The sequence below is a fragment of the Callorhinus ursinus genome, unplaced genomic scaffold (assembly GCF_003265705.2).
Source record: "Callorhinus ursinus isolate GAN/ISIS: 27379988/994484 unplaced genomic scaffold, GSC_fseal_2.0 scaffold18, whole genome shotgun sequence".
NCBI lineage: Eukaryota > Metazoa > Chordata > Mammalia > Carnivora > Otariidae > Callorhinus > Callorhinus ursinus.
The window spans coordinates 17,887,542-17,912,989 of NW_027397080.1; the positions used below are offsets into that span (position 1 = coordinate 17,887,542).

Here is a 25,448-nt window from a genome sequence, read left to right on the forward strand (position 1 = left end):
TTGCCCTTGGCGGCTCCCAAAGCAGTGGTATCGGTATCTGCTTATGGGCCCACCCCCCACCAGGCTGTGGGCTCTCTATGGGGAGGGGCCGTGTAGGATTCACATTTTATGCCCACTGTGGACACCCAGTAAGTCCTGAATGGAAGAAAGGGAGGTTTGAGCTGTGCTGGGAAGGGCCTCGAATGCCAAGCCAAAGAGTTGGGACTTCATCATGTGACCGCAGCGTGTGCATGACGTGGTTGAGGGTGCGGCCTGGCAGGTGTGCAGGAGAGGGGAGCCAGGCCCCCGGGAGCTCCATGGGTGTTTGCGACAGGACACCCTCTTGGGGCTATGTGAATGATTCTCCTTTGGAGGTTCCACTGCTTCCTGGCTAGTGTGTGTCTGCGGTGTCTACCCCCTGCAGCGTGTGGTACACAGAGAGCCCAGAGCGGGAACTGGAAGACACAGATCTGCCATTAGCTCAGGGCAAGCCATTCTCCTCTCTGGGCCTCCAGCTTTTGGTCAATAAAATGCAAAAGAGGAGCGTGAATTGGTGTCCATGAGCCTGAGCAGAGATGGGCCCTGCTGCTTCCTGACCATGTCAATACTGTCATCACACTTGGCAGCAAGAGGTGGTCACCGTAGAGGCTGGGGAAGTGGCCGGTAGGAAAGTACCATGAACCCGGGGGAGGCTGCCAGGCTGGGGCTGAAGGGCAGCTCACACTGCTGTCCCCACTGGGGAGAAGGTGGACTTGCCACACCCTCCCACTGAGGAAAGTGTGGGATTCAGGCAGCAGACCAGGCAGACAAGCCACTCCGGGGTCACGCTGACGGGCAGGCCGCCCTCTGAGCTCTAAGTGGCTCTATGAGGATGGGTCTCGTCTGTGCTAGGTACCAGCAGAAACCTGGTGGACCTGTCCTGGCTGTTAGTCCTAGTGGCAGGAGGGTCTTGGCCTCCTCTGTTACCCAGCAGCTCAGCTTCCAGCAGGAGTGGGGAGCAGCAGGAACAGGGGCCTAACACCAGGACACAGGCCCAACTCTCCCTCCCCAAGCTGCAGTTTCTGTGGTTGCAAATGGGCTAACCAAGGATTCAAAAGGAGGAAAGAAGGTGAACATACTTAGCGTATGTAAGTTGGGACTGTTATCGTCTGTTGGAAAAACACACAATTACCAAAAAATCCCAGTGAAACCACAGAGAACCTGAGATGGGCTGGGGTGCCAGATCGGGGGGGGGTTGGGGAGGGGAGGCAGGCAGGTGCCCAGATGAGCAGGACTTTCTAGCTTTCCCTCTGTTCTTTAGCAGGCCTCAGATTCATATTTTATTAATATGAAACAATTTTCCTTACGTGACTGACCTTACCCAGGCCCGCGACGCCCGGCGCAATCTGAAAAGAAAGTTCTGCTTCTCAGGGGGGTGGGGGGCGGGGCGGCTCCTTGGAATTCGCCAAGGGCGGAGCGGCTAAGGCCAGCAGCCGGGTAGTTTATCTCTTTACCCAGTCAGGTCTTGCAATTAAAAGCAGTAACGGTTATTGAACTGTCTTCCCGTGGCCATAATCTGTAATTCAAACCTTCATTTTCTCCCTGCACTTTTGGATTTGGCAGTGTGCTTTGGTTAAAAATACTTTGTATTTCTGTAAGTGGTTCCTGCAGGAGGCCACTTGGGGATGAGGTCATCACTGGGGAAAATTCCTGGGTCACATTTTCTGGGCCTCCTGGATCTGCAGTCAGAGAGGCCCAGGGTGGCAAGAATAGGCTTCTGCAGCTTCTCCCCCGTGTCCCTGCAGGCCGGCCCTGCCCCCAGGCCCTGCTTGCCTACTTTTACTGATGGGCACTCGTTACCTTTTGGCACAACACGTCATCTTTGGAAGATGAACTGAAATCCGTTTCCTGCAGCTTCTGACCATTACTCCCACATCCCTCCGTGGTGCACAAAAAAGCTATCTCAGGGTCTTCTCCCATTTGCAGGAGACAAAACCAAGGCTTGAGGAGATAAAGTACATTTCCCGCAGTCAGGCAATAATTAGTCTCAAGTACTTTGCTTCTGAGCCCTGTGCTGGTGTCGTAACAACTAGGGCTGGAGGCAGAGGAAAGGGAGAGGACTCCTTGTTTCAGCAGACGTGGTGGAGGTGGGGGAGGGAGCCCCTGGAAGCAGGGCCCAAGGAACCTGCGGCCACCAATTCCCGCTGTGACCTCATGATCAGGGCCTCTCGACAGGGGTGCAATCCCAGGGTCCTGGGAGACTTCTCCACACCCTCCAGCCTGCAAGTCCCCCAGACCCCATTCTGTTTCAGTGGGTGGAGCTGGGGACTGTAACTGAGGCTCCCCAGTGACCCACACCCGTCTGGTTGAGGCACAAGCCTCTGAACAGAGGACAGAACGCCCAGGACCCATTCTGGCAGGTGTAAGATACAGCGGTAAATTCATGATTTTTGTATTGCTATATAGGTAGGCTCTGCTTAAAAAAAAAAAAAAAAAAAGGGATTAAAGTTGGAGATGGGGCACCCGATCCAAGGCCTGGGAGAGGATGCGTGGTCTTTCCCGGGGCCATTTCTGGAGTGGACAGACGGTTCTATGTGGAACACCCCCACAAGTCTGGAGGATGGCCAGAGACGCTTCAGTGGTGCCTTAAGAGATGGAAGCCTGGAGACAGGGAGTGTGCAGGGGATGCAGAGGGCAGGCCTCGTGAGGGGGCAGCCACCATACCTGTCACAACAGCCCACCCAACACAAGGACAGTGAAGACCCCAGGACGCCTGGCAGGGCGGGTGGCATCTGGGAGCACAGAGCAAAGGCCTCACTGGCCTGTGGCTCTGAGAAATGTGACCCTCCTCACTTGGCCCGCACGCCTCGCATGGGATGCTGACTGCAATCAGTAGACGGCAGGGCGGCAGCATCTCCGTACTCACGTTGCATCCAGTTCCCGCTCACTGGGCTGAGGAAGTTGGGGTAGAGGCCGAAGGGCTTGTTGATCTTCCTGAGGACTTTTCGGATGTTCCTGACCTGCCAAGAAACGGACACCAGACGCACCTTCACTTTCTGGAAGGAGCCAGCAGCTCTTAGCCGCCGCCGCCGAAGGAGGCAGCTTGTTTCCATCCAAAGAGGACACCACTCAGACGAGGCAGGAGGGAGAGCTGACAGCAGCAGGCCCTAGCCCGGGCCCACGGGTGGGGCACTGCAGGACATGGCCACGGGGAAGCCTGGCCACCGCCTTGGGGCCCTGCAAGGTCCCCATGCTCCCCTCACTTCACCCCTTCCTCACAGGGCCTTGCTTTGGGGCATGGGCCTTTTCAGGAGAAGGGGCGGTTCCTATAAGCGATAGTAGCTCATTTGTAAGTGCTAGGGAACACTGCCTCTTTAATAGGTCAGAAATGGTCAATACTGGCAATTTCATAACATTCAGCCTAGAAACATGTTATTGTATCGGACACCATAGGAGCCATTCCAGAGGAAAGGCCTGGGATCCTAACACCCCTGCCCCAACAACAACAGCTGTTAACATTTCTCAGTCCTTCTGGGCCAGACCCATTACATACACCACCTCGGACCCTTAGAACAACCCATCTGGTATTATCTCTGTGTAACAGGTGACAAACCCGAACCCCAGAGTTTCAGTGGCGTGCCCGTGGCCACTCAGTTCATAGGTGGCAGAGCCAGGACATGAGGCAGGGCTCGGCTGGCCACATGGAGTAGCCCTTGTGTCCAACAGGGGTCAGGGCAGGCTGGGCAGTCACATGTCACAGAGGCTGCCCGCATGGAGCAAGAAGAGGCTAGATTTGCAACCCTTGGGGCTACAGAGGCTGAGAAGCAGGAAGGCTTTATCCCTTGGGGTCTGCTCTCTGGCAGTACATGAAATGCTTCCAGCACAGAATCCACCAGAACAGCAAGGCCCTCGGAGACGGTACTATATCATGCTTGTAGATTTATCTACAAGGCAAGGAGCAGGGAGAGGAGCCTTTTCGCTGTTAGACCTTTCTTTCTAGGGGATGGCACTTTGCTTTACCACATGAGATTTCATATCCGTTTATGTTAACGGAGTCCATTATAGGGGACAGGAATGTGCTTGTACCTGAGTTATTCTCGACTGCCCTGGTGGTGAGCAGTGAAGCAGGCTAAATTAGCTCCCCTGGAGGGTACGGGTGCTTCTAGAATTTGGGCCAATTTGTTGACTGCCAATAATCGCCTCTGTGGGAGGCATGATTGGGGGCTGAAAATAGCCGGAGAATATAAATGTAGAGGGAGACAGAGAGACAGGCAGATGGACTCGAGAGGAAAAGCCTGAAGTCTGCTATACTAATCTGGTCCTGAAAGAATGTGGGCTTCGGAGTCAGAAAGTCCTGGGCTCGAATTCTAGCTTTGTCACTTACCAGCTGAGTGACCCGGGACAAGAGACTGAACCCCTGAGTCTCAGTTTCCTCCTCTGTAAAATGCGGGTAACAGTAAGACCCACCTCAGGGTTTGGAGGGGTGGTTAGGGACACTATAAGGTACCCAACACATAGTAGGTGCTCGGGCAGTGGTAGCTAGTTTGTCCAGACTAGCCAGGGACTAGAGTGAGCTCCCTGTTCCACTCCAGTGTGAGCCAGTCACAACCTTCCCCGAGGAGTTTGACTCAAGAGCAAAGGAAACAGGGAGGCTGGGGGAAGGAGGGCTTGGGAGGTAGGAAAACGGATCAGTAAATAAGACCCATCAGGAAGTGGGATGGAATTTCTTTCATGCACTTGCAAGGTGGGGTGTCACAGGGTGGCAGAGTCCTCCCAGTACAGGCTCTGAAGGTAGGTCTGATATGACAGGCTATTTAAGGGGGGGTAGTGAGCCCCAACCCAGAGGAAGTGATCAAGGGGCTAAAAAGCTCTTCTTGAGCTTCCCAAGAATGCTCGGGGGGGGGGATTCCCACACTGAATAAGCAGTGCTCTTAAATCTGGCATCGAAAAGCACTTGGGTGCTTATTAAAAATGCAGATTCCCGGACCTGGGTGATGCCCAGAGATGTGTTTCCTACAGGCACGCCGGGTGATGCTTTGAGGCTGGGTGGAGGTGTGAATCTATGATCTCCCAGCTCCCTTGGCACCCCAAGAGTCTAATCCTCAGAGAAGGGAAGGTTTTGGGAGTGGAGGCGTCTCCAAAGGGATACTCTTGGAGGCGGGACTTCATCTCCCCAGGCAGGACTCAGGAAGGGACAATTGCTGATGCAGCCCGAGTGCCCTCTGAGGGTGGTGTGTGTACCCTTGCCTTCCTTGCGTTTAGGGTTAGACCCGCCCAGAGGCACTTCCAGACAGTGGGACTGCTGAGGGCTATCGACGTGAAGGAACTGTTTCTTCTGGAGGGCTCCACAGAGGGGCAGGAACGGGCAGCCGTAAGGCTGGCCGACAGCCTGGATGCTAGCTCTCAGCACCCCTTGCGGCCTGAGCCAGCCCGGTAACAATGAGGATGAAGAGACGTGTGCCTCTGCCGTCATAGAGTGAAATTGCTTTGCCAGCCTGCTGACAACATGAGCTAGGCGGGCATCTGGAAGGAAAAGGCAGCAGATCTCACATGAAAAAGTTAACTGGCTCTGGAAAGGGGACTTTTGCACCCAGTGGCCAATTCCTGCCAACGCCCACGGGTGCCTGGATTTCAGTGCCTTCGCTCTCTCCAGATTCCACGTATGCGTGGTTGCCACCGAGCAACCACGTGGTTGCCCCGGTGAAAACCTCGCCGGCAGCCTCCTCTCCTCCTTGCCCCGGCAGAACCCCGATTACCGGCTGTGCGCACCCTCCTGCCACCTGGCTTCAGGCACGCTCAGGGCCCCTACAGCTGTATTAGCGGGGGCCACTCCCCCCCCCCCCCCCCGCTGAGGGGGGGACCTGCTGAGTGCGGAGAAGAGGGAGGAGCCATTCGGGGGTGGGGGGAGCAGGGAGAACACTTGCCTTTTCTGCGAAGACCTGGTTGCCAGAGAGCTCCGTGAGGTGTAAGAACTCCAGGTGCAGGGATCCAAACTCAGCCAGGATGCTGCTGCTCCCGGCCATGGCCCAGCCCCAGCTCCTGTTGGAGCCGCTGTAAAGAGACGGAAGCACCCCGTCACCCTGCTGCTGTGGGGCTGGCTCCCCTGCTGAGAGTAACCGGTTGGCGGGGGGAGACTGCACAGTGGGGGAGCACCCACTCCTGCCAGGTCCCGTCCTGGGCACTCAGGCCACCTGGTCTCCGTTGCTCCTCCCTGGGAGTCAGTACCAGTAACAGCCCCAATTGCTGAGGAGGACACAGAGGTCACCTGCACTACTCTTTGTTTCTATCGTCAAGCAGCCCCTGGGAGATGTGTGGGCTCAAGGACGGTAGCAGAGCTGCCTTGGTGGCCAAGACCTTGGTGGCATCCAAGTTACGCTAAATTTACGGGTGATATGGACAGTGCTGTCAGGGACCACAAGGACACTGCGGAATGCTTTCTGTCCTCTGGCTGAAGGCAATCCGGCTGCCTCACAGTCTGTGGCGCCGTGTGCGCGGGGTACACCGCTGTGGCTGGGCTCGGAACGGGGCAGATGAAAAGCGGGGACCCTACCTGGCTCTTTCCCTCTCCTCACACTGTCAGGGCTGCCCAAGGACACACAGTGGCCCCTCCTGGAATTTTGTGGACTCCACGCCTGACGAGCAGGTGACCCTGGTACGACTACGTGCCCCGAGCTGCAGGCTCCCTGGGAGGCCCGAGGTTAGGAATGAAACGAACAGGGGCTCTCGGAGTAAAGGTCTCCTCAGCTGTTAATCACGTGTGTCTCACGAACACCTCAGACAGATCCTAGCTGGAGAAGGCTGTCTCAGTCACGCTTCCAGGTCCGGGGTGCTTCCAAGGAGGAAGAGCGCAGAGGTGGGGTCTCGGGCAATCCTCCCACCTGCCCCTCTCACGGATGAGGAAAACAAGGCCTGGTGATGTCACCCACTCGCCATCACACAGCGCGTGGAGCAGCTGGGACTCAAGGCTGGCCTGACACCAGAGCTGGTCCGAACCACTGTGTGGCCTGCCTCTCCTTAAATTATGTAATAAGCAAGGACGCTGCCTTTCCAGGTGTTTTCACTTAAATCTCTGTAGCCAGGGGGCCAGGATCAAGTTTGTTAGCTGACAGGCCTTGGGCAAACCATCCCCACCTTATGCACCTGAGTTCCTGCATCATCAAACTGGGCAAGGGTCATTGGTTCTGGTCTCTGTTCCTCAGGCTTTTGTGGGGTGAAGAGGGAAAAGAAAAGTGCAGAAGGGGGGTGTCCTTTCTGATTCCTCTCCCCGTACCTCAGTTTCCTCATATGTACCATGATGATCTTTCCTGTGGGACATTTAGGACAACCAGGGGGCCAGGGTCGGGACAGAGCAGGGTGGAGTGCGTGCCCCTATCTGTAGAGGCTCCAAGGAGTAGGCTGAGGGGCTGGCTCTGCCCTGGCCTCTGGGAAGCCCTTCCACTTCCTTGCTGGGATAGCTCTGCCTCTCTAGGAACTGGCCTCTGTCTGTCTGTCTCCCCAGGACAGGACATAGGGAGGCAGGTGTGGGAGAAGGTGGGTCTGGGAGGTCACAGTGTGCCATCTGAGGGTCACCCTTTTCCTGGGGTGGGCTGGGGCTCTCCTGAGGCTGCCCCTCTCCTCTCCAAACTCCATTATCCCTGAATATAGTTTCTGAAATCAAACTCATCAGTCTCAACTTCCAGAAACAGGTGGAGGACTCAAGTTTTAGGATCTGACGGAGCAGGTGGTCTCAATAAACAGAGATGACCACTGGCCCCTTCTTCCTGTGTCCACCTCTTTGGGTATTTCCCTGACTTGGGGGCAGGTAGAGAGGGATGGGCTGCAAAGAGAGGGGAGACTTGGCTCATGGATGATAAATAAAACAGCTTCTGTGTATTGAGCCACTACAGATACCAGGCACTGGGTCAAGCTGTTTGCTTCTTGACTTCATTTAAAGAGTACAAGGTAACACATCATCCATCCCCATATACGAAGAGGAAGAGGAAACTGAGGCTCAGGGAGGGAAAGTAAGCTATCGGGAGGTCGGAGCTGGTAGGCGGCAGAGGCCAGATTCAGCCTGGGCTCTGTGCATCCCCTAACGGTCTCCCACCCAGATGGCCCCGCATCCACCCAGAGGGAAGGGGAAGGTGTCCCCTCTCTGTCCCTCTTCCCCTCAGGCCAAGTGAGACTTCTCTCTCCAGCTATCTCAGTGGGACATGCGGGTACCCACCGAGGGGTTCCTGAGTAATGGATGCTTCCTGCCCTCACAGAGAAATTCAAGGTCAAAATAGCCACCGGTCACCCAGCTGTCTTTTGTTCTTGTTTTCCCCGACATGAGCCTCCCCTTCCTCTCCCCTCGCTCCGGAGTGGGCACCCTGCAGTGGAGCCAGCCTGGCAGACAGGCAGACCAGGGCTGGGCAGAGGTGGGCAGTGGGCGGGCGCCTTCCCTCTCCTGTTTGTCTTCAAGTGCCGGCTCCTGCAGCGCCCGGCCGGGCAGGTCGGCTGATCTCTCTCACCCTCAGTTTCCTCGTCTGTTAAATGGCCGAACCCACACCTCATAGAGCTATTGTGATGTATAAATTAGGCATGTAATTACTGTCATTTTTCACGTTATGTAATTATACACATATAAATCATGTGTTTATAGCATATTAAAATTATTATTTGAGCTATTGAGTTCCTGAAGGGTGCTAGACAGCTGTAGTGTCTTATTTTATCTTCACATCCAGCTTCGGAGGTAGATACCACAATTCTTATTTCACAGGTGAGGATGCTCAGACTCCGAGAGGGGGAGACACTTCTTCAAGGTCACACAGCAAGGGACAGAACTGGTAGAGCTGAATCCAAATCCAAAACCCTAGGTATTCTGTGCCCCGAATGCACCTGTTCTGGGCGGCATCCAGAGACCAGGAGGGCTTTTCATCAGCCCTGCAAGGCAATGAGCTAACGAAGCTCTGCCCTCTGCCTCCCTCCCTGTCTGCTCCCCAGTGCCCCTCCCCAGCGCGGCAGAAGCCCCCATGTGTATCTGTGTGTCTGTATGTGCACGCGTGTGTATGGTATAACTGTGAACTTTAGAGCCAGACAGACCTGGTTGCTAACTCTAACTTCACTCTACTGCTGTGTGACCTTGGGTAAGTTACCTCACCTCTCTCCGCTCAGTGTCTTCACGGGTGAAATGGGGTCTTGTGGTCATCGTGAGGTTGAAGAGAGAGAACCCAGATCATGTGTTCACATTGTGTGTGGCGCATAGTGAATGCTCGATAAACATCAGCAATTACTAAGATGCACATATCTGTGCGGGGGGAGCGTGTCTATGTAAATGCATGTTTGTGTGTGTGTGGATGCAGGGCGTGTGACACAGGTGAACTTGTGTATCTCAGCCTGCATGATTTGGGTGGGTGGCAGCCAAGTGTGTCCGCGTGTGTGAGAGCTTAGTCCTTGGACTGGCCACTGCCACTCTCTCGGACTCAGTGGTCCTTGGGGGTCACGGGTCACAGGGTTCCACGCCTCTGCCTCCCAAACAGGAAGAGCAGTCAGGCTCACTTTGGGCAGGGCTTAGTTATCTACCCCTCCCACGGGGATCCGGTCTGGCCCTTCCTCCTGGAGCTGCCCAGAGCAAGCCCTGCCCAGGCTGGGGGCGGCAGTGTGCGGCCCAGCCCCCACCAGCAGGCCCTCTCCAAAGAGCAAACTCAGCACCCCATGGGCCGTAAACATCCTGACATTCCCCCGGCTGGAACAGGGAGGCATTTTTTTAGCAACAGACTCTTACCCACAAAATGAAAGGGAGGTGTTGCCAGGAAATATGCATATACATATGTCTACAGCACCGGCAGCATGCAAATGGCCTAAAAACAAATGCGTTTTCTTAATCAGAAATGTCAGGATCTGTGTCGCATCCTGTCCGGGCTCTGAGGGACAGGGGTAAGGCAGACAGCCAGGGCAGTGCCATGCACAGACGGGGGAAGGATGACGGAGCTAAGGTCCTATCCCAGCCTCCAGGCAGTGAGGCCCAAGGGGCTAGCCCTGGGACAAGAGAGCCACAAAGATACTGTGTTTGTGTCTCGGCTCCATGATAGCGGGGCTGTGTTTCTCCAGGATCAGTGTTTGTGGGAAAGGAATCTGAGCAGTGATCCAAACGTCTGGCTCCGAGAAGTCAACCCTGGCACCGAGAACGGGATTCGATTGGCCCTGGGGGCCCCTTTGTGGCCTCTGGTGAGGTTTATGTGAAGTCACACCCCAGGAATGCTCCTGGACCAGAGACAGTAAGCGAAGGGGCCGAGCAGGCGAGTCCCCTCTCCTCTGCGAGGCCCCGGGCAGGCTGACCCGAAGAGTGGGCCCTCCCCAGGACAGAGAGGGAGCCGAGGCACGGAGGCACTCGACCAGAGCCCACAGCCCCTGCCTCCCTCCCAGGCAGCTCCTGAGGTAAGACATCGCCTCAGGACATGGAACGGGGAAGTGTGGTGAGATGGAAATATTACAGCCTTCCTCCCAGACTCGGGGTTGTGGGAGAGCCTCAAGAACGGCCCCAGGGAGCCCCTGGTGCCTTCTACAACGTCTCCCGGGGGGCTGCTCCTGCAGCACAGGGACAGCAGGGCTCCCGCCTGAGGGAGGGCCAGGCAGGCCTCAAGAGCAGAGCTTTCCATCTCTGACCAGACGGGCTGAAATCGTATCCCCAATTACCTAGTAGCTGGAAGACTTTGGGCAAGTTACTTCACCTCTCCGAGACTCTGTTTGAATAAAGGGTGGCTGTGAGGAATCCTTGGTGAGGCCATGTACAGAAAGCCTCAGCACAATGCCGGGCACATGGAATTGCTCAGAAACGGTCGGCACAGCGCCACGGTTCATCTCTCATCCCGCACACAGTCCCCAGCACGGATATTTGTGGAAGGGATGAGCAAAGAATCGGACACAGATCCTGCCCTCAAGAAGCTCCCAGGCCAGCGGCGAACATGAAGAGGCATGTGACGGGGCCATAAGGAGGGAGACAAAGTGCCCGGAGGCCAGGAGAGGCTAAAACGCTGCTGGCCCTAAAGGCACAGGTGGCAGGCGAGCTGGCCTCTGCGGGCCAGGGGAGCTGAGAGAGTAAGTCGACCGGTGCAAGCACAGCGTGAGGCGAGGCGAGGCGATGGGGCACTGGGGGCCGGCAGGAGCCAGACTCGTGCTCATGAAGATTCATCCAGCATCCAGCTGGCTGGCCATTAGTTCTCTTGACTCTGAGCCCATCCCTTCGCCTCTCTGGGTCTCAGTCGTCACATCTGGAAAACGAGTGGATATAAACACACTCCTATCCCCACGAGAGGGAAGGGCAGCTTCGAGGGGGCAGGTAGGCACACCCCACCCCCAGGCGTTGGAGCTGGACCCAGCGGCAGCCCCGGCTCTACCTTTCTCCCTTTGCACCACCCAGGGTGCCTTCCATGTTGACATTCTGTGACTTAGTGACTACCCAGAAAGTCTCTAGTTCACACACTGAATTAAGCAAAAGATCAGGAAGGAAAATTATGGAAGCAGCCAATAAAAATCAATGTTTTAAAACCAAGCCAGTAGAAAGAAGCATTACCGGTGGTTTTTTTGATTAGTGGGACCACATGGGAGTTTTCTGGTCTTACCTAACATTTTTGGTATAATCCACATTTTCTGCAATGAGAACTTATTATTTTTCAAGAGGGGGAAATTCCAACAAGTATTATTAAAAATGGAGTTGGAAGTCCCGGGTTTGTGTCCAGGAATGGTCAGTTACTGGCTTATGTGACCTGACTAGGCCCTTATTCCTTGGAGTCCAAGCCTCCGTGGGCTTGATGCCCCCAGAAGCCCCTCTGGGTTCTGACAATGGGTTCCTGAGGCCCAGCCCAGGGGTCCCTCCGCTCAGGGTCTCGAGACCCCCTAGCAGTTTGGGGTACCTCATGGCAGGTGGGTGTGATGTGCCTACTGGCGCCTGACCCTAGCTGGGCACACCAGTAGGGCTGTGAGTCAAGGCAGTATTAGGGAACGATTACAGACCAGCTGCTCCCTCCCCACCTAGGGAAGATCAGCCCTGGAGAGCCCTCGGCTAAGGCTAGTCTCCACTGTGCCACTGACTGGCTGGGATTCCCAAGGCGGGTCCTGTCCACTCCATGCTTCAATTTCTTCACAGACGCAGCCAAAGCCACAAGAGGGCAACCAGAAGATGTCCTACCTTTTGAAGTTCACAACACCTTTTGGGATTCCCGTGGGAGTGTTGAAGGCCGGCAGAAGCTTCTCTCCCAGCTTGATGGCCTTTATTCGGAACACCTGTGAAGGAAGAAGCATGGGGCATCATGAATGGGGCTGGGTGGGTGCCAGCCCTGCCCCAAGCCCCGCTCCTGCCGGCGGCGGATGGACCCAGGAGCTGCGGGCGTGGAGTGGGAGGGGGCGCTGCGTCCGGCTCCGGAGTCAGATGGGCCTGGATGTGAACCTGACTCTGCATTTCTGGCAACATGCCTTAGTTGAGGCACCTCCTCTGAGCCTCAATTTCCCTCTTCAATCATAAAACGAGGCCAAAACGGCCTTCCTCAGAGGCTGTCGGGAGGAAGGACGATTAGGTCATTGTTGTAAAGCCCGCAGGACAGCGTCAGGACTGTGACGAGGGCTCGGTGATTCCAGCTGTGCCTCGGGTGGCCGCCGAGGGGATGAAGCTGCCAGGGCGGCGGTCACCAACGGCCAGTGCCTGCCCGCACGGCGGGGCCGGGACGCCACGGGTGGGGCGTGTGGGAGCACATCTGACAGAGTGTGAGGAGCACTGGACTGGGAGCCCTGCCCCGCCCCGGGTTCTAGTCCTTGCCTCGCAGCTCGGCTGCTGTGAGCTTCTCAGCAAAGCAACGCCACCCCGTGTGCAAAACCAGGGGAAGGGCCGGACATTCTGGATCTTCCCACCATTCCCATTCTACAGACGGGAGTGAGCAGAGAAGGTGAACAGTTAAGCCCCTGACATGATGGCCAAGGAGCCGTAAGGAGGCCCTCCGGCCTCAGGGCCCTGCTGGAGGCTCTGACCCCCTCACACCGTTCTCCTAATTCAGAAGCACCTGTGACCTTCTGATGCCTTGGTTTCCCTCTTAGGAATCTATTCTAAGGAAGTAAGTAATCAAGGATGTTGTGAAGACTGAACTTTAGGGCTATTCCAGCATTGTTTATAAGAGTGGAAAAACGAAGGTATTCTAAACATCAAACAATACAGAAGTGGTTAAATTAGGACTTATCCATGCAACGGAATACCAAGCAGCCACTGGAATGATGTAGACAATTACTTAATAGCAAAAAAAGGGTTTGTAGTTTATTAAAAGTGTATTTTGAAATAGTGTAATTCAACTTTAGTAATTATATGCACACGGATGCGTGAGGAACAGATGAGAAGGAAATACACCAAAATATTAACAATGCTCTCCTAGAGTTGCGGGGTGGGCTCACAGAGGAATTTTGTTTTCTTCATCTGGCTTATAATAAAAGCAAGCCCACAGTATTATTTATTTTTTAAAACGCGAGACGTAAGTCACTTAGCAACCGTTCTGAGTGGAACAACACACGTTTCCTTTTGCTTCCGAGCTCGAGGCTGATCCGGTTTGCCGACCTCCCGTGTGCTGCAAAACCAAGTCCTCTTGAGTACCCTGGCCCCAGTATGGGCCACTGAACAGCTGAGGCAGCTGCGGAGGGCCTGCAGTGGTGGGGAGTTAGCCGGACTAGCTGTGATGTGGCAGCAAGGCCTCCGAGGGCAGCTGTGGCTTTTGCTCGGGAGGGGAGAGGGGGGAAGGGAAGAACCGCACCTGGGGCCTGGCAGGGACGGGCGAGAGGAGAGGACAGTGTCCAGCGCCAGACAGTGGGTCCCAGAAGTGGGCATGGGGGCCACCCACATCGGAGTCCCTGCGGGAGTGTGTCTAGAACCCAGATCCCAAAGCCTTGGCCCAGAAGCCACTGGTTTAGCAACAACAAAGGGATCTCATCTGAGGCTCCTGATAGTGTCACTTGCCCCCCGAGAGGCTGAGCAGTGAGGCGCAGAGGAACTGAACTCAACGTCTGACCCCAGTGGTGAGGCTCCAGGCAGCTGGCTGGCTGCCCTCTGCCCTGAGGACTCCGAGCTCAATCTTCTTAAATGCTCTTAGGAATTTCCACGTCTCCACTTTTGGAAAGCCCTATGGCTGGTGGGCACTGCAGGGTCTCAACCACACCAGGAAGGATGCTGAGTGAGTGTGTGTGGACCAGAGGGGTACCACTGGGAACAGAAAAACATGAGTCCTACTTATTCTCTTGGACGTGAGTAGGTGTGGAACAGATTCTGAACCCAATTCCACTATGTGTGTGGGGGGGTGTTTCCCTATACCACCAAGCAATTCACCAGACACCAGCTGGGTGCCCTATAATTCAACCCAGTTCTGACACTATCTTCCTGGAGACAGCATCAGATTCCAGTTTCAGGATTCAGTCCTTATGAGACTGCTCCCCCCACCGCCCCCCCACTTCAGACACCAGTCCCAAGTCCAGCCTGTTACCTGTGCTTCTGACCCACGGTCTCTAAATCAGAGGTTCTCACGAACCCCTCTGTGGGTTTGATTAATTTTCTAGAGTGATTCACAGAACTCAGGAAACATTTTACTTAACTGGTTTATTATAAAAAGGATGTAGCTCAGGAACCAGCCAGATGGAAGAGATGCTTAAGGCGAAGTATGGGGAGAGGGCACAGAGCTTCCATGCCTTCTCCAGGAGTGGTGCTTTCCCCAAATCTCCCGGTGCTCAGCCACCCCGGAAGCTCCATGGCCCAGTTCCTTATGGAGGATTCATTACATGGGCACAACTAATTAAACCACTGCTAATTGGCTCCTGATTCAACCTCCAGCCCCTCTCCCATCCCTGGAAGTCAGGGTGGTGGGACTGAATATAATAACCCTCTCACCTTGTGGTTGGTTCTCCTGGCAACCAGCCTCTATCCTCAGGTGGGGTCCAAGAGTCACCCAATTTACAAAAACAAAAGACACATTTATTGCTCTCAGTGCTTAGGAAATTCCAAGGGTTTTAGGAGCTCTGCCAGAAATGGGATGAAGACCAAATATATATTACTTATTAGAAATCACAATGTATCACTGTGCCGGGTGTCTTATCTACACGACCTTCAATCCCTGCAACAGCCTGGTGGGGAGGGTGTTGAGCACTTTGAGGATGAAGCAATCTGCCCAAGGTTGTGGAGCCTGTAAGTGCTATCAGCTGCTTTTCCAACACAGAGCAAGGCAGGCAGCCATGGTAAGCCACAGTCAGGGGCCCAGCGGTTCCGGAAGAGAGGTGAGAGAAACCAGCAAGAATCCTATTCTGTAGAGTGGAAAGGTCTCCAGGCTGGGAGGCAGAGCCCAGGTTCAGATGTTCCCACTTGGCAGCTGTGTGACCTCAGGTGAGCCGCGTACTGTCTCTGACCCTCGTCTGCACAGTGGAACTGCTCAAGTGCCCTGGATGCTTCACGGGGTTCTTTTAGAACTCAAGTAAGAGGATGTATATAAGTGAATGTGCTGCAAGAACCGTACAGAGCTGTGCAAATGTCACCTGGCGTGGCTGTCATCACGCTGGCCATTCTCAGGGGCGTCTTGTAGGGCTGGCCTACCCAGCAGGGGATTTGCCTCCCTTAGGTTCCCCCTGCAGCAAAGAAAGGCCTCAGGCCGGGAGGGGGCTGGGGTCTCTGCCACCATTCCACAAATACTCGTGGGAAATGTGAAGAATGGGAAGACCCAGCCACGGGCACCCACTCTGTGCGAGACGGAGCACAGAGAGAAGGGAGGCCCCAGTCCAGTGCGGCCGAGCTCTGGTGACAAGCGGTGATGCCGGGCCAAGCTGCATGGGGGCTGTAACCCCGGCCTGTGGCAGAAAGGCCACGGGGTCAGGAGCCGACCCACCACAGCCCTCAGGGACCTCGACCTGAGCAAGTTCCTTCTAAGTCTCAGTTCCCGCATCTGCAAGTAGGCGAAGACCCCCACCTCATGGGGTGTTTGGGGGCCGATGAGACAGGGCACATGGGGCACGGTCCCTGCCATGTGGAGGTGCTGGGGACAGAGGGGGATCAGCAGGGTGTGGCTATGTGCCCACAACCTCAGGAGTCGGCCTGCTCAGGGATTCTGAGCCATGTGGGGCTCCCTGGGCTTTGTGAACTAGTTCTAAATCACAGGCACTCCTGTCCACACCCCACTGTCCAGTCTGCATCCTAGAGACTCAGACTGATGATCCTTCTAGTGACATAGGGGAACTGAAGTGAGCCTATGAAGGACTGCTTTTTATGCTCCCTTTCCTGCCTCTATCCTTGCTAGCACCCTGCCTTACACCTGCCTCAGTATAAATCATGTAGCCCTCCTTGTGAGGATCAAGGAGTTAATGATTTCTTTGGAGTCTTCCAGCACGATAGGTACCATCTAAGGACTGCCCAGGCAAGAATGACCAGGCAAGACGGCCCTGTGTATATCCTAGACACTGACACTAGATATCTTGATGCCAAGACCCCCTGGCTCCAAGCAGTAAGTGACGTATGGAGGCACCTGGACCCCTGTCCTTGTTCTGACCAGTTCCTGGATGCCCGAGAGGACAAGGACATCAGACCACAATTTTCAATAAAAACCCCAGATCCCAAGCAAAGAGACTCATTCTCCTTTTCCTTCCCGAGTCTCCTAGATGCTCTGTCTGTGCCCGCACTCTGTCTTCAATAAACTCTGCTCTCACTTCCTCTTGGCTCATGTTCCATTTCTATCCTGCATGAAGCCAACGACCCCCCTGGGGGACCTCCCGTCCTCTGGGTCCTCAGACGCAGCCAGACTGTATCACTAGGGAGCCAAGGCCTCAAATAAGTTCTCAGAATCACAGACACCCTAAGAGGTCGAGCATCAGGACTGAGGGGCATCAGCTCCTCCCTCAATCACTGGCCCCCAAATTGACCCCTGTGAGCCCGGAGCTGCATGGCTCCCTCTCCTGTCCCCACGTTCTGTGGCCACCTCCCAGAGCCATGAGCAGCAGACAGGCTGGGCAAGTACCTGGAAGAACAGGGTGCCTTTCTCCGCTCCATGCGCTTTCCTGTCCTTGGCCTTTCAAATAAAATTCAGGCTTTGTGTGGCTCAAAGCCAAGGGCTCCCAGCTACAATTATTTGGGGACGAATTGGTACAAGTGGTAATCTCTGCTGAGGAGATGAGGCTTGAGGGAGAGGCCCGAAGCGGCTGGGGCGGGAGCGCATGCACCTGTTGCTTCGAACCCCTGGTTGCAGAAATGACCTCCTCAGACAACAGCACTGGGGCTTAGCAGGGAATTTTCTGCGTCCCCGGGTGGCAGGGGGTAGGGATGATATTTGCCTCAGGGTGGACAGAGCAGGGAGAAGTGCAGGGAAGGGAAAGGCCAAAGCCAAGGCATCCAGCCCTAGAGCAGCGGTTGCGCTGAGCAGTGCGGCCCTCTGGCTAAGGCAGAGCACAACGATGGATGACCCATGTCCTGGGCACTTGGCCAACCTCATGCCCAGATACTTGGGCTGCACTTTCATGGGAGCTGACGAGGGGATGAAGAGCCTCCCATTTCTACAGAGCTCTGTGGTTTTCAAAATTCTCCTGCAGCGCGGAGAGTATAGGCTTTGGAGCTGGTCAGCTCGGGGTCAAAGCTTGGCCCTCATGTCCCATTTCACAAGAGCTCTGGGAGCCGATCCCCACCGTGGGGAAGGAAGCGAGGCCCCGGAGTGCGAGAGGACTTGCTCCAGGTCACAGGCAGGTGTGCTGTGGGTTAGATAAGACCCAGGTTTTCCGACTCTGTGCCCAGGGCTCCGCCTTCTCCCCACCCTTCTCACAGCCCTTCTGCTGGAAGCCGAAGCCTGGGGCTGAGGCCTTGCACTTAGGGCATGTGACCAGCAGCGGCTGTCCCATCTCCTGTGGCCGCTGGAGACCTGGAGCAGTGGCTGGCTGGTGGCTGGCCCAGGAGGGGAACAGACGGGGGTGGCTGTGGAGCAGGACAAGGCCAAGGGCCCCTAGCGGTGGAAATGGTGAAACAGTGGTCTTGGCCTCATCTCTCCTGAAAACCAACACCTGCAAAAACCAGTCCAGCAGCTCGACAAGCCCGAGCTGAGCCCAGAGCCTGCTGGGTGCTGTGTGGGGAGCTGCGTGGATGGTGTGAAGAGACTAGTCGTGCTCCTGAGAGAATTTACTATAAACGTGGGAGCCCGTGGGGCTCACCTGGGCAGCAGAAAGGAAGCGTCAGACAGAGGGCAAGGAGAGTCAGCAGGTGGCTCCGTGGAGGTTGGGTGGATGTGGGTAGCCCCGGGCAAATCCCCTTGCATCCCTGTTTCCTCACTGGTGAAACGAGGGAGTGGGATTGGATGTTCTCCGAAGTCTTCTCACACCTGAAGGGGCCAGGGGCCTCAAAGGGCCAACTTACCTCTTCTCCCGTCAGGTAGAAGGCTGAGAGAAGTCCTCCGATGTACCGGATGTTCACCTCAAACAAGGATGCTTCTCCACTCTGCAGGGCCGCATGAAAGAGGGGTGTGGGGGAGGGGGAACCCGGGGTGGGGGATAACACTTGTGAGCCGCCTGCAGGGCTCCCAGGGACAGCCAGGCCCTTGAGACAAGTCACTCCGGCCCCAGCCTCCCCCCTCCCCCCCCCCCCCCGCCCCCAAGCCCATTGGCCTGGCCACCCTTATGCTGAGCTCCGGGGCCTTGCCTGGCAGGCCGGGCTATGCTGGGCAGTGGTTTTCAGAGCAAAAGTTGAGAGGGATCAGCACCTGCTTGGCAGGCCACTACAGCACGTTGACAGCATTACAAACAAACGCTGGGTTTGGCTTCCTTCCCCAGCCCTTGCCCGAGGCCGTAGGAGCAAAGTTATGCCTGGCTGCTCTCCAGGCAGCTCAAGAACTTGGTGGGGGAGCTAGGGCTGAAGCTTCGCCTGAGGGGAGGCAAATTCTCTAGTCCAGCCACCTCCCCTTCCTGTGGGAACTTTCCAGCTTAGCAGGAGGGAGGTGAGACAGGGTGAGGGGAAGGTTCTCTGAGGAGGTTCTGGGGCAAAGGGGACAAAGCCGAGGCTGAGAGGCAAGGGTGCCAGGCAGACACTTGCAGGTAAGCAGCAATTCTCAGCCTCAGGTCTGCGGCCTGCAGGGCATGTCCACACTTGCCTTAATCAGTGCTTTCTTTCTTGGGTCTGCACTGCAAATCCGGGGTGTTGGGGCATCATGCCAAGGACCAGCTCTAGGTTATAATCCCACCTCAGTCTCTTACTTGGCTTTGGGACGTCGGGCAAGAGATTTAGCTTTTCTCTGCCCGAGGCTCTTCATCGGGAGCAGGGTGGCTCTGAGGTGCTGCGGGGTACAGGCGAGACACCCGCCCGGCGCCCCGTGTGGCTTCCTAAAGGTGCCCGCTCTGACCTCCCCTGTGCCCAGCGCTCCCCACATCACAGTCTTTTACTGCTGACAACACGCAGTGACCATCCCTTCGTGTGGGCGAGCCTCGTGAAACAGAAAACCGCAAAGCCGTTCCCTCTTTTAGCCTTCCTGTGCTCAGCGAGGTCACCATTCCCATTTTCCAGATGAGAAAGCCAAGGCTCAGAGAGGGGGTGTGACCCTATCTTGCTTTCTTCCGAGGACCCTCCCTAACCTGCCCCAGCTTGCTTGAATGTCCCCAGGCTCCCCGGGCCTGCCAGCACCTGGCACCCTAGGTAGCTGCCTAATGCCCATTCTCTCTCCACCATATGCACAGAGGCAAGGTGGGCCTGTGAAGATACCCCTTCCTTCTCCCACCTCGGCCTTTCTCCCATTCAGTACGGTAGGAAATGGAAGGATTCTAAGCTTCCTCACACAGACTACCAGAAGGCATAACATGCCTCAAAATAGTGGTAATGATGAGGAGGAGGAGGCTACCACCCTACATGCAGATCGGGCTTGATCGTGTTATGATGCTTGTTATAACCCTCCGCGGGAGTTCACCTCACAACAAGCCTGTGAATTAGGCATTGTCATTGTCTCGGCCATCCAGATGGCTCCCAATTCTCTCACCTAATCTCCGGAGGGCAGCAGAGGGTGGGGTGGGGGCTCCAGGTTAGAGCAGCTCTGAGCAGATAAGCCCCTTCGGTTGCCGCTGTTCTGCTCTACAGATTCAGCCCTAGGAGGGACTTCCTGGGTGCCTGGCACAGCAGGGAGGGGAAGGAGGGGTCGTCGGCTGTCTTCCCTACCAGAGGAGAACAGGCTGGTAAATACTCATGGGCTGGCCAGGGCTGGAGGGATCCCCCACCTTGAGGCTGGTCTTAGGAGAGGACAAAGTAGAGAGTGCCTGGAGCCCCATTTCCAGCACTGCTCTGCTGGGCAGCTTGGGCCCAGGGTCTCTGGGTCTCTGAAGTGATAGGGTGGAGCTGGCCACTGACCTTCCAGGCCCCTTTTGGCTCTAACACCCCAAGGGTCTCTGACTCACCACGTTCAGGTGGAAGTTCTCTTCAACCCAGGCCTTGGCCTCCTGGAACTCCTCCTGCAGCTCCATGAGGTAGAGAGTGTCAAGGGAGTCAATGATGGTTGCCCCACTGAGACCTCCTGTAGGCAGAGAGATTGAAGGCATGACCCAGGCTTGTTCCCATCCTTTCCATCCTTTCCATCCTCAGCCGCATAAGCACCCATTCCCCTTCTAAGTGCCTGGGCAAGCTCCAAGGCCAAGGCTGGCCCAAGCACGATCCAGGGAGACTCCACCAGTCTTCGAAAGGGGGGAGTCCAGGAGCAAGCATCCCTTCTCCCGCCCACCCTAGGCTGCTTCCTGGGCAGTGGGCAGCGGGCTGGGAAACCGAGTTCACAGGCCGAACTGCTTCCCAGACCTTCAGGGTCCATGCATATCCACCCGAAAGTCAACCATCAGTACCAGCCAGGCACCCACCACTTTTCTGTGACACGGGGGAGAGGGCGAATCGGTATTGGGTTTACTCTATCTTAACAAACATGCCAGTCCTCTGACTTTTCAATTTCATTCTTCATTTTATTCTAAGACCAAAAAAAAAAAAAAAAAAGATGTTCACAAATATTTATCCAGGAGGGTATTTACATATACATGTACCATATACAATGGAGAAAAGTTGGGAAGTACCATATACAGTGGAGAAAAGTTGGGAAAAAATCTCCAAATCCAACAATAGGGGATTAGTTATATAAAATAGGACATGATGCAGCCCTCCCTGCAGGTGACGCAGACCTGTGTTTACTGGAGAAATACCCATGGGATCTGTTAAGTTAAAAAACGTAGGTTGCAAAAAAAAGGAAAGAAGCACAGTATAATTTCTTTGTTGTATGCCAAATGTGGATGAGCTTTTGCAGAACTAAGTCTGGCAGGATGTGATCAATGGTTATCTCCAAGTGCTGGGATTACAGGTACTTTTTGATTTCTTCTGCTCATGGATTATTTTTTATAACCAGAAATGTATTTCCATTTGAAAAAAAAAAAGTTTGGGCAAAGAAACCACACAAATGCACAAAGCAAAGATTTTGTGGTCGCTCTAGGACAGTGAGTACACTGTAGCACGAGCTATGAGACCAGGCCCCTGCCGCCGGGCCTTAGACTCTTGGCAGTAAAGGCTGAGATAATGGTGTAAAATATCACAGCTTTTCATACCACGGACTGGACAGGAGAGTGATGAGGAAGGCCTTCGCATGTGGCACAACCAGAGCCTGAGTGCAGAGTACTGTGAAGGAAGAAAGGAGGGAGAAAGAGATGTGCCTGGGGCCATCAGGAGGGCTTCCTGGAAGAGGTAGCTCCCTCCCAGCAACTCCTTAAAACCACAAGTAGGAGCAATTTCCTTCATTTAGCTTAAGAGGACTGATGGTTCCTTCAGTGTCCTTGCAGAGGCTCAAAAAGCAGTGAGAACCACAGGCTCCACTTCCCCCAGCAGGCTGAGCCTCTCTAGAGTCTGAAGCATGAGCACGGGCTTTGCCGGCACACCTGAATTCAGAGTTAGCATCTAACCTCCCTAATTAGTGCTTCCCTAACTGCTCGCTTGTGTTGACTTTGCAGGCAGAGACTCCTGAAACTCAAACCACCACCTCTCTAGGCCGGGCAAGGTCTGATAAAGGGCATGGCCTAGAAAAGGATGGGAGGGAGATCAGGAGAAACTGGGAGAAGGATCAGGCTGGAGGTCTCAGAATCCACTTCCAGAAGCAGGGGCTTCCCGATTCAGAGTCAGGCATCCCAGGTTGGTTTCAGTATTGGGGTGGAAGTGAATTTCCAGAATGTCAACCCCTCCTATGCTGAAGGATTGGTAGGAAAACACCCAAAGCCAAACAAAGTTGATCTTTCCTGGTTTGTGCTGGCTGCTTCCCCTGAGGGTGCCAAAGGCCAAACACAGCTCGCGGGGACGCTTTACCGTGAGGTAGAGGTAGTGAGGCATGAAAGCACCGATTTACCTCAGACGCCACAGTTGCTGAGAAGCGCCCGCCGGGTGTCCATCCTCTTGGCTCCGAAGCTTATGCCACAGGGCCTCACGCCTGATTTTTTAAGGGCCTGAAGGGATTTTTATCTTTATTTTATTTTATTTATTTATTTATTTTTTAAAAATCATTCTTTTTTTTTTTTTTTTTTTTAAAGATTTTACTTATTTATTCGTGAGAGACGGGGAGAGAGAGAAGCAGAGGGAGAAGCAGGCTCCCAAGGAGCAGGGAGCCCGATGCGGGACTCGATCCCAGGACCCTGGGATCATGACCTGAGCCGAAGGCAGACGCTTAACCATCTGAGCCACCCAGGCGCCCCTGAAGGGATTTTTAAAATCCCACTACCTTGCCCCTAAATTTCATGGAGGAGCCCCAGAGAAGGGGTGGGACATGCCTAGGATTGACCAAAGGAGGAGAAGAACCCAAGTTCTCTTGTTTCCCTGTGAAAACAGTCGGATCTGATTGCTAACCGTGCCCCACCCCCCAACGGGGGCAGGAGGCCGCTGTGACCCGTGAAGACTTGAAGAGAAGCTCAAGGCCAAGGGAGATGGGGCCCAGAGTATCTGATTTCCGAATCCTGCCCTGGGCTGCCTGGTGTTTTCACCCCACGGGCCCTCCTTCCCTGGGCTGAGCCTGAGCCCGGAGGCCCAAGGGCCTAGGCTGGGCCAGGAAGGCAGCCAGGGCTCCTGGTGACCGGTTCTCCTGCCCAAGTGCTCCAGAGGCACCAGCTGAGAAGGCAGCTCACTGAGGGATTTATTGGCAAAGGCTCCACCCTGCTCTCAGGTTCCTGCATCTTCCCTTGGATATCTCTCACCCCGGCCCACACCTATTGTGCAGCCAGGCTGCGGGCCAGTTAGGCACTTATTGGAAAGCCTTTCATTCTAGGCCAGAGGTTACCCAGCGGCTAGGCTGGGCAAGAGAGGAGGTCCAATCCCGAATTCAACTCTATCTGTACCTGCAGCTGGCCTGGGGCGGCTCCGCGGGGGGGGAGATGGGGGGAAACACACACACCTATTCAGTGAACAGGCCCAGGATTTCTATGCACAGAGCCAAAGGGGGACTAAAAGTCAGGCAGCCCGGCTTGGAAGTTCCACTGGGCTTGGCCCTGAGGCAGGCTCCAGGTTGGCTCACTCTCCCACCTCCAGCTCTGAACCCTTGCTGTTCACAAAGGACCGCCCCTGCCCCTGCCTGCCAGGCAGGAGGCCGTGAGGTGAGTTAAAAGAACACAGCCCTCAGTTCAAACCCCAGCTTGGGCCAGCAACACATCTACTCCCAGTGTCAAAGTTCTCTTCTGTTAAGTGAGGGAAGACCACTGGGTTAAGTACTGGGGAGCCACTGCAGGTTTCTGAGCTGGGATAAATGCATCACATGTGTGCCTGGCCTTTCTGACAAAGACACCTGTTTGCGCCTGGCACAGAATTAAGTGCTTGATCAATCAGTTCACTGTTCTCATTCCTGAGGCCCTGTAGCTTATCTTGAAACATTGGCCCTTTCAAGGAGACGTGGGTTCAAATTCTGATTCCATCACATACTAGCTGTGTGCCAAGGTAAGTCACTGTACCTTTCTGAGTCTCATGATCCTCGTCTTCAAAATGGGCATGACAGTGGGACCTACTTCATAAGGCCGCAGGGAGGCCTAAATGGGGCGATGGACGGAAAGGAGCTGGTGCAGCGCTGGGTACCTGTGAGCTTAACCCAACTGCGTGGCCTTCCTTGCCCCCAACTGGCCCTGGGCAGCCCCTCCACAGTCTTCTGGGGTCACCCAGGCCTTGGGAGTGCTCTTGCATCTCTGCATCTCTTCCATCTCTGGCCCCTCCCAGGTCAGTGTGGCCTGACTGCAGCTTGCAAAACCTTTGGCCCTACTTAAAAGTGTCACATGGGTCCCACCTGTGTCTGCTGCTGAGGCCATTAACGCCCCTAATCTGGGTGTGCAGCTAGCCTCTCAAAAGGTGTTCTTACCTCCTGGACCCCTGCCCTTCCCCTCAAATTCACCCTGCACACTGTTACCTGACCTGTCTTCCTGAAACCAGATCCAATCGTGTCCCTCCTCAGCTCAGAAGCTGCAATGGCTTTCGAGTACCCGTGCAAAAGGGGAGGGAGGGGGGAAGCTCCTGGGTCTGATGCTAAAGGACCTGGCTAATCTCATCTCCCATCGAGCTGTGCTTCCTGGACACGTGCCGTGCCACACCCTCCTGCCTCCGTACCTTGGCATGTGCACTCCCCTCTGCCAAGAACGCTGTTCTGTGCGTCGGGGCATACTCAAAGCCCCCATGTTCTCAAAGGTCTGCCTCCCCCTGGCAGCCTTCCCTGATTCCACCCATATAACCTCCTCTTGCTGAGGGAGCTCCCAAATCATGTGCCTACCACTCCTGCCCTGCCTGCACTGTGGGGCTTGGCTCACCTTCTAACTAACCGTGAGCTCCTTCAGGTCAAGGGTCCCCACTGCCTCTCTGCCCCTCTTCTGCACCTTGTCCCCAAGCAGCCCCAAAGGCCAGAGCCCTCAGCCCACGTGGGCCACTCGCCATCCCCTGGGGCCTCGTTATAGCCCCAACTTCCGTCACTCTCTGCAGACTGCTAGCAACTGCCTCCCTCATCCCACCTTCTCCTGGGCCATCTAGAGCCCACCTGGTGTCTCCCCGCCCAGGAACCCACTGAGATCACCACCCTGCGGCCTACATGAGGTTCTGCCTCCCTGACCCTCCTCTCCTAAGAAATCTCCACCAGCTCCTCCAGGCCCTCACCACAGGCCCCTGTTCTGTGCACCCCCATCTCCAGAACAAGGGCTGCTCCCCTCTCCTCACACCACAGAGGAATTGTCAGTCTGTCCCTGAGTAAGAGCAGGGCTCTGGTCTGCGTCAGACCGCTCTCCAGGCTCCAGCAACAGCTCCCAGTGAAAGTGGGCAGGGGAAGGGCCGGGAGCAGGCTGGTGCATCTCCGACGCCGCACATACTCTCCCTGGCATCGCGCTTGCTCTCAGCTGACCTTGGCTTTCAGGATGCCACTCTTCCTCTAGCCTTTCCTCCTAACCCTGTGACTGGGCCTGCCCAGTGCCGTCTGTGGCTCCCTCCTCTTCTCCAGAACTCTATGGACAGACTCCGTTGTCGGGGCTTTTCTCTTCTCTGC

General features: G+C 55.3%; 1 protein-coding gene across 5 annotated transcripts in view; it reads right to left on the reverse strand.

The window, feature by feature from the left end:
* Positions 1-25,448, reverse strand: part of LOC112811541 (mannosyl-oligosaccharide 1,2-alpha-mannosidase IC) — a 170,439-nt gene that overhangs the window by 43,900 nt on the left and 101,091 nt on the right. For 4 of the 5 annotated variants that reach the window (XM_073903159.1, XM_073903158.1, XM_073903161.1 and 1 more), the window contains 5 exons: positions 20,335-20,450; positions 18,317-18,397; positions 12,107-12,201; positions 5,883-6,009; positions 2,885-2,978 (listed from right to left, as the gene is read on the reverse strand). In XM_073903159.1, coding sequence (XP_073759260.1) covers positions 2,885-2,978; positions 5,883-6,009; positions 12,107-12,201; positions 18,317-18,397; positions 20,335-20,450 — 513 coding nt within the window. The remainder of the gene's footprint in view (positions 1-2,884; positions 2,979-5,882; positions 6,010-12,106; positions 12,202-18,316; positions 18,398-20,334; positions 20,451-25,448) is intronic. The other variant, XM_073903160.1, reaches the window with a different exon arrangement.